The following is an 8,756-nucleotide window of genomic DNA, read 5'->3' on the forward strand; positions in this document are numbered from 1 at the left end:
TGTTGTGGTAAAGAATATTCTGATATAGCTTTATCTCTTACAAATCGAGAATCCAATTGAATAATACTGTACTTTATTGTGTTATTCAGTTTGGGCTGCTATGACAAATACCATATGCTAGGGTGAATCTGTTATAGGACAGGGAGAGGGGCAGTCCAAACCCCGCAAACCTGCCTATTCTAAATGGGTTCTGCCATCCGCCGCATCAACACAAAACATAGGAGACTTTAATGGGAAGGAACTTTAATAAAACTAGGAAACAATACAGGTAAGGCAAAGAATCTAGTTTCTAAATGAAGCACCCAAAGTTACCCGTCCCCTCGTGGGTAAAACTCCATCCATATGGGATCGGCCCAGAACAAGGCCCCAAAGCCTGCTACAAGTCTAAAGCATCTTCCAGTGGGGACCCCCAGAAAAGGGTCACAAACAACCGGACAAGCCCGGAAGGAAAAGAGCAAAATCAACATCAAGATAAAAGCTGCCATGGTCACCTCCCCACATGGGTCTCACCCACATCTGTGTCACCCAGTCTACGACCAAAAGACAAGCGCAGTTTCTTCACGTGTCTCTAGGCTCCATGTGCCTCCTCCAGGTCTCCTTCTGGCTCCATCCAGCTTCCTTCCTCAGTCTCTTCTGCAGCTTCTTCTCTTCCTGCTCAGCTCCACCCTCCCTTGGGTGGGGCAGGGAACCTGGAACTTCCCCCTTTCCTGGGGACCACCCTGTTACAATTCAACAACAAGCATTTGTTTTTCAGAGTTCCAGAGTCCAAGGAGGCCAAGGTCAAGGTGCCAGCATTCAGTGTTTGGTGAGGCCTGCTCCTGGCTTCGTCTGCCATGCAGCGGGCTCATACCTTTGTGGTCTTGAGGAAGGGGGGTGGGGTGGTCCTGGTTCTTTTCTCTATGACCACTAATCTCATCATGAGGATTCTACTCCCATGACCTCATCTGAACCCAGTTACCTCCTGAAGGCCCCACCTTCCAAATATTATTGTTGTAGAGCAACCCCGATACAAAACGGGGTGCCTGACTGTGGGTCCTCACCCGCGCGCTTAAAAGGACTTATCAATGCTCCACTGCAGGCACACGTGAAAGGTTAATAAAAGGTTTATTTACAAGGGAAGGGGAAATGAGGAAATGTACAGCTCTGGGAGAAAAGCGGGAGACAAAGTTTTAAATGAGTCCTACCCGATCCGCCGATCAGGAACCCCAAAATGGCACTCTGAGAGCTGGCCGCCAGCCAGGAGCGGTGAAGCCGGGAGGCGAGCGATCGCGAGCCAGAGAGAGAGCCCAAGGCCCACGTGTTTGGTTTTTTATATCCAACCTGGCTGCCCAACTCCGGCCTCAGGTCCCAGCCACCCTCCCCTTGGTGGTGATGGGATTTGTCTTTCCCAATGTCCTGATGGCTTTAGTCTGGAGTGGGGGTGGGGTCCACAAAGCCTGTATGGGATTAACTCAGGACATCACTTCCCCCTAACATTATCACATTGGGTATAGGATTTCAACATATGAATGAGGGGAGGGTGGATATAAACATTCAGTCTGTAACATTTCTTTCTAAGTTGGAACTGGAACAATGTCCACTTCAAGGCAGTGTAACAATGAAATAAATGCTTCATGTTACATGGGTAGCCTGTAAGCGCCTGCACTTAATATCTGTTTCCTTTAAACGTTCACTTTCCTCTTGGACCTTCGTTATTCAGAACTTTCACATTATGGTACAAAATTATATTATTTCTCAGTACTGGGGAAATGAAAGGACTGAGTGAAGGCCAGTGGAAGATCTTCTCATATTCCTTAAATTGTTTTATATCACTTTCCATTTGGAATAATTGAAGCACTTCAGCTTACAGGAGTATATGAAAATTAGTATAGATTTTAAAGAAAACTTTTTAGAAAGTCTGTAGGGTTTCTTATTTCTCTAAAAACAAAAGTCTTTAAGCTACCTGAGAATGTAGAGAAGGAAGACCAGCTATGCATGCTAAAGTCAGTCTTACAAAAATCATCACAGACATTATTCAACACTGACATTTGTATTCACATTAATACATATCACAGACGTGGGATGCGGTGTCCACATTGCCCCTCCCAGAAAGAAAGACTTGCTGTTCAACTGCAGGGAGCACAGCTAATTGGCAGCCTCTGTCCATTCCCTGTGTTTGCCTGAGCTGCAAAACTCCTCCCTACTCAAGATCACCCCTCCCAGGGGGCATTCAGATCCATCCCTTTGTTATCAGGCAGACTGAGGGGCATCCTGGGGTGTCCAAACCTGCTCTCAATGGGTTCTGCTACCCACTGCAAAGACAAAACATACTCTTAGTGTGTAAGATCTTCAATAGAAAATAGTCAGTGTGTAAATGAGAGAAGAGAAAGAATATAGTCAAAATAGTTTCCCCATGAAAAGCTCTACACTTAAAACTTATCTGAGGCATACAGATGGTATCTGTATATATTCATTCTTAATAAGTGTTCACAGCTCTACTTCCAGCAGTTCAGCATAAAAAAAAATGCAGTTTGCATCAGCATAGTTAAGTCAGAGTTTTCCATAAGAAGTGGTGGGGAGGTGTGTGCACATTTCAGATGCTTGAGCAGAATCATTATGTCATAGGGTAGGTGAGGGGTACCCCAGAACACTCTAAAAGGGTTCTATCCATATACTACATCAAGACAAAACATAATCTAGTGCATAAGACCTTTAATGGAAATTAACTTGAATACAATTAGTGTGCATATACAGAAAAGGGGAAGAATAAAGTTTCCAAATCAAGCACCCAAAGTTTCCCATCCCCTTGTGGGTAAATGCACAGCCAAACAGGGATGGCCCAAAGCGGGCAGCTGAGGCCCAAAAACCTGCCACATGTCTAAAGCACTTTCTGGTGGGGACCCATAGGAGAGGGGTAGAAGGGGCCAGGCAAGTCTAGAAGGAAGGAGCAAAATCAAAATACAAGTGAAGATAAAGGCTGCCATTGTCAGTCTCTCCATGGGCCTTTCACCAAGTCTCTTCCAGTTGTCTTCTCCCATGTGCCCTAAGTCCCTGGTATAATTCCAAGGCCAAGAAGCAAGCATGGCTTCTTCTTCACATATGTCTCTGCTCCATGTGCCCGCTCCAAGTCTTCTCACTCCTGCTTCTTATCTCCCAAATCCTTTTTAGCCTTCCCTTGCTGCTCAGCTTTACCCTTCCTAGGGTGGACAGGAAACCTGGAAACTCCCTTTCTGTAGGGGCTACCGTTATACCTCGGCAGAGCAAGTGGGGGCATGAAGACTTATTCAGAGACACTTGGCTCACTGTAGGCAACTGACAGGCAGCACCGGCACCCCCCCCCACCATCCCCGGCATATTTGTCCGGCCTGTCTGTCAGTTTTACACTCTCCTCTGTCTAAGCTTAGTACTTGGTCTTTAATAAATATCTTGCACCCCAAACTCCATCTCAGCATCTGCTTGCAGAGAATCCAACCTGCAGCACTACATCACCATATTTTTTGTGCTCTGGAATTCATGTTTTATTATATTTTCCAGTGGGGCTACTACAAGACTATAAGTACCAGGAAGGTCGGTGTGTGTTGAGTTATAAAGTATGTCTCCGTCAATCTTTCAGTTTGTGAACCATATTAAGAAAGTTGATATTTTAATTTTTAAAAAAAATAAGTGGGCTGAATTCCACAACCTCTTTTATTGTTAAAGCCAAAGAAACCAGAGGTCAAAGTGGAGGTTTAGGTCAAGCCCCAGCAATACTTAATACCTAAAGGCAGTTTCAGCCAAGCCCAAAAGTGGAATTTTAAATTGATCAATCTGGAATTTTCCTGGTAAGCTCTAGTCATCTAATCTGACTTTCCCTAAAGCAAGGTGGTTTTGCCTGAAATAGTTTCTTGTCCCACCTTCTTTTCTGAGCCGAAAAACCTTCCATTTTTTACAACTCCTGGCAGCATTTTTCTGTTTGCCAGATGGGACGCTGTCCCATTGATGGCTAATTGAAAAAAGTCAGTTTCTCTCTAAATTTATTCAGATGAGTTGTTTTTTTTTTTAAGATTTATTTTTTGTTTTTATACAAGAACTGGTGTACAGGCCAAAGGCTCCAGAGGGTAAAAGGATTCACCAGAGACAGAGTGGGAAGCAGAACAGGCAGACTGACTGAAATACACTGCTGAGGGGAGAAGTGGGTGAGACAGGAGAGGTCTGCCATGCCATGTGGGACTTTGCCTGGCCAGCTGCGAATCGAACCCGCGCTACAGAGGCTGCAGACAGCTTCACAGCAGTGCACTCAACCCGCTGCGCCACTGGGAAGGCCATGAATTGTTTTTAACACTAATAAGAGTGCTATCACTTTTGATTTTCATGCACAGGAATAAACCAACATCCTATCATTCATTACCTTATAATTTGTGGACCTTTGCCAGAGACATTTTCTGACTTAGGGCCTTTGCATTTTCAGTCCCTTCTACTTGGAAGACTCTCCCTAGTAACTTGTTTCTTTCTTTTTTTAGAAAATGTATTTAGGTTTTCTGATCAATTAAGTCACCTCCATTCACCCGCTGTCTACAATATGACTTCTCATTATTCTCTCTAGCTGTCGTAGTACTATCCTTTAGGGCATATTACATGTTTACTTATATCTCCCATGGGCGCTTATTTTTTGGGTGGCACTCACTGTTGTTTCCTGAGAGCTTCGAGTGCCTTATATGAATATGCCTTATATGAATATGGGTGCTCCAAAGAAATAGGATTTGCCAACATGGTACTCAGTTCTGCATATTTTCAAATAAATTCTAACTCCGTTTGTAATTAGAGCCTATAGAAAGTAGAAATAACCGTTAAAAGTAGAATTTTAGTTAATTCCATCGTCTGGCAAAATTTATTTAAGAACTGAGCTGTTTTTGTCCAGAGTAACCCAAATTGCTACATTTATTTTTGAAAAGTAACCAGTGCATTCACCTACCGTGCGATCAAGCATGAGACATGTAACTTAAAAGTTACAAAATCGTCCTGGTTGGGACTAGTTCTGCCAACCTCCCAAGTTGTCCTTCCAGCCGGCCAGATATTTAGAGTTACTCTTAAGAATAGCTTCACCTTCGCGTAAAGGAGCACCTTTTAATGATGCTCAAGAAATGAGAATAGATTGTATGTACCAACTCTTCCGTGACAATGTAGGTGGCTCTGAAAAGAGCCTTTGTTTTCCAGCGTAGCTAACCTTGCTCCTTATTTGGCCTTGTGGTGGCTCTCGGTCTTCTTGGGCAGCAGCACGGCCTGGATGTTGGGCAGGACGCCGCCCTGCGCGATCGTCACCTTGCCCAGCAGCTTGTTGAGCTCCTCGTCGTTGCGGATGGCCAGCTGCAGGTGGCGCGGGATGATGCGCGTCTTCTTGTTGTCGCGCGCCGCGTTGCCCGCCAGCTCCAGGATCTCGGCCGTCAGGTACTCCAGCACCGCGGCCAGGTACACCGGCGCGCCGGCGCCCACGCGCTCCGCGTAGTTGCCCTTGCGGAGCAGGCGGTGCACGCGGCCCACGGGGAACTGCAGCCCGGCCCGCGACGAGCGCGTCTTGGCCTTGGCGCGCGCCTTGCCGCCCTGCTTGCCGCGTCCGGACATGACTCACAAACTTCACTGAAGGAATTAGCGAAGTGAAAGAACCCGGGCAGGACTTTTTATAAATCCTTTTGGGCGCGAAAAAGGAGTGTCAGTGGTTAAGAGCGCATCAACCAATGGAAATGCGTGTTTGGAGAGTCTTGCATTCTGATTGGGCGGGGTTCACTTCTGCCAGAGTAACCACCAATCAGATGCAAGACTCTAACTAATCACCTTATTTGCATGAGCAGTCCTATAAAGAGAGGGCACGGGGCATGTTTTCTTGCAGCGTTCCATTTCCTCGGAGTTTGTTGCTTCTCCTGTCCAGCATGCCTGAACCGGCCAAGTCCGCGCCCGCGCCCAAGAAGGGCTCCAAGAAGGCGGTGACCAAGGCGCAGAAGAAGGACGGCAAGAAGCGCAAGCGCAGCCGCAAGGAGAGCTACTCGGTGTACGTGTACAAGGTGCTGAAGCAGGTGCACCCCGACACGGGCATCTCGTCCAAGGCCATGGGCATCATGAACTCGTTCGTCAACGACATCTTCGAGCGCATCGCGGGCGAGGCGTCCCGCCTGGCGCACTACAACAAGCGCTCGACCATCACGTCGCGGGAGATCCAGACGGCCGTGCGCCTGCTGCTGCCCGGGGAGCTGGCCAAGCACGCCGTGTCCGAGGGCACCAAGGCCGTCACCAAGTACACCAGCGCCAAGTAAACTCGCCAAGTAAGCGGCTTTACTAACTAACCCCAAAGGCTCTTTTCAGAGCCACTAAATTGTCAATATAAGAGCTGTAATTACATGTTGGGGATCACAACCTTGTTGCTTTGAGTTCTGTCAAATCTTACTGTGTACCTACATCTGTGCTCCAAGTTGGAACAGGATTATATTGAGTGCCTTCTTTTAAACGGGGGCGGGGGGTTTCAAGACCAGGAATGTGAATGTGGTGTGTGTGTTGAGAAAATTGTCACGGGCTTCCGAAGGTGTAATAACGTATGAACTGAAAAACGCATAGTGGCAGGAAGCTGGTTTAATTCGTGAGACAAAGTCTCAAAGTTTTGGCTTTTCCAGGCTATTTGGGGTCAGGACAAATGCCAGGCTGTATTTGAATTGCCTTTTATTGAAATAATGGCTTATAGGGGAGGTCAAATTTCCAAGCAGGTGAGAACAGCGTTTTCTCCCAAGTTAAAGTGGAGTACAAGGGGTGGTAAGGCTCATGTCACTTCTCAAATTGGAATACGTGGCTGGAGAGGGGATAAGAGACAGATGGTATAATGGAAAAATTGGCACAGTCAGTTGTCTTACGCGACTAATAGTTGCGAAGCAAGGTAAATAATCTGAACAAGTTTTCCTGTTTTTTTTTTTTTAACAAAACAGTGGGAATCTTTTCAGCTGTTAAGTGCTGTGCTGTTCAGAAGAAATGAGATCTTTGTGAGGCACTGAGACAAAATGACTCTGAGGCCCACAACCTGACGGATTATAGAAGACAGGAGTAACTAAATGAAATAGAGATAGCTCCATCCACACAGGCCTGTTAGTGGCTTCCCTACTGAGAGTGGTCAAGAAAATTACAGGTTCAGTTATAAAATATTTGTCACTTATAGGTGTGGCTATCAGTACCTCTATTTTACTTTATTTTAAAAGGATAAAATTTATCAACAATATTACATAATATGTATTTAGCACAAATTGGAATACTCTTTAGAATATCTTAGGCATTTCTGTCTCTACTTTCTTTTGTCTCATAATGTCTTTAAATATTTAGGCATTTGCTAGTGATTGCTTATGAAGAGACTAGGAAGCTCAGTCTTACCAAGTCTTTCAGAAAAGCCTTATTTTACAATTTAAAGTCAAACAATGAGATAAGCAGCCTAAATTGTTATGCCCATGGATGCCTGCAGTCCTGGGGAATTGAAAGGAAATAACTCCTATATGAAAAGTGGTATTCACAAAAGCTATGAAAAATGTTAGTTTTATGCTTTCAAAAGTACATAGCAATATTTAGAACAACCAACCCACAAGTTGACCATACGGTCATATAAAGTGAAAATACATAAGTACTTAAACCCCAGGAAATTCTTAAAAATAGACAAATGAGGACAGGCAGTTCCCAGAAGGCAAGCATAAAGCATATTTACATAATCGGGGAAATGCAACTAAATATCTAGTGATCAGCAAATTATGGGTAACAATTGTTCGACTCAGCCCTGGACTATGGGAATGTAAGCTAAAAATACAGCCCTGAAAAGCAACATATTTTATTCTCATTCGTGAATGTGGCTACTATGAAAACCCCTCCTAGATAACATGCTGAGTTAGGTACAGTGTACATTGTGGCCCGCTCCCGCAGCTAGAAGCAACCGCCAGAGGCCCACCAGGTCTGGGGAGTTTTGGCCTGCAGCCTCCAATGCGCACTGATCCCTTCCCCTACGTCAAGCTAAGTTAATTGGTGGCCAAGAATGTAATCTCACTTGCAGTCAGCTCAGCTCTTTTGATGAAAATTTGGGGGCCCTAAAAAGGGCCTTTTTTCTGTGTAAGGAAGGGGTCCTGCACTGCGTCTAGCCGCCGAAGCCGTAGAGGGTGCGGCCCTGGCGCTTGAGCGCGTAGACCACGTCCATGGCCGTGACCGTCTTGCGCTTGGCGTGCTCGGTGTAGGTGACGGCGTCGCGGATCACGTTCTCCAGAAAGACCTTGAGCACCCCGCGGGTCTCCTCGTAGATGAGCCCCGAGATGCGCTTGACGCCGCCGCGCCGGGCCAGGCGGCGGATGGCGGGCTTGGTGATGCCCTGGATGTTGTCGCGCAGCACCTTGCGGTGGCGCTTGGCGCCGCCCTTGCCGAGCCCCTTCCCGCCTTTGCCGCGACCGGACATCTCGGTGAAGCCAGAGGCTGCAGAGCCGTCCACGGCCGCCGCTCCGTTTTTATAAGTAGTTCTAGCGGACCAGAGTGAAAACCGAAAGCGCGGTGGCGGGAAGGCCCTCTGGGTTGGGGGAGGGGACCCCAAAGAGGAAGCAGGCGGCGTGTGCTCGCCTCTTTGTTCTCTGTCAGTGAATTCTCTGGAATCCTAAATACCTAGGTTACTTCCTCTGTCTCTTCTGAGTGAATGGACTTCCCGCCCCATCCTCGTTAAACAAAACTTTTACAATGTCGAGGCCACATGAAAAAGCAAACCCTTGAAGAATAGCTGTGCCCTTCAAGAAACATTGTGTGTG

At 46.5% G+C, this 8,756-nt stretch overlaps 3 protein-coding genes across 3 annotated transcripts; 1 reads left to right on the forward strand and 2 right to left on the reverse strand.

Annotated features, from left to right (window-relative positions):
• Positions 1-5,190: 5,190 nt before the first annotated feature.
• On the reverse strand, positions 5,191-5,577 carry LOC311167412 (histone H2A type 1-H; the record flags this gene model as incomplete). Its single annotated transcript, XM_084228380.1, has 1 exon — positions 5,191-5,577. The coding sequence occupies one exon, from the start codon at positions 5,575-5,577 to the stop codon at positions 5,191-5,193; it is 387 nt and encodes a 128-aa protein (XP_084084506.1).
• A 305-nt stretch (positions 5,578-5,882) lies between these two features.
• Positions 5,883-6,263, forward strand: LOC311167446 (histone H2B type 1-K; the record flags this gene model as incomplete). Its single annotated transcript, XM_084228458.1, has 1 exon — positions 5,883-6,263. The coding sequence occupies one exon, from the start codon at positions 5,883-5,885 to the stop codon at positions 6,261-6,263; it is 381 nt and encodes a 126-aa protein (XP_084084584.1).
• A 1,841-nt stretch (positions 6,264-8,104) lies between these two features.
• Positions 8,105-8,416, reverse strand: LOC311167553 (histone H4; the record flags this gene model as incomplete). Its single annotated transcript, XM_084228645.1, has 1 exon — positions 8,105-8,416. One exon carries the CDS (start codon positions 8,414-8,416, stop codon positions 8,105-8,107), a length of 312 nt encoding a protein of 103 aa, XP_084084771.1.
• Positions 8,417-8,756: the final 340 nt, after the last annotated feature.

The sequence above is a fragment of the Talpa europaea genome, assembly GCF_964194135.1.
Source record: "Talpa europaea genome assembly, chromosome: 2".
Classification (NCBI taxonomy): Eukaryota; Metazoa; Chordata; class Mammalia; order Eulipotyphla; family Talpidae; genus Talpa; species Talpa europaea.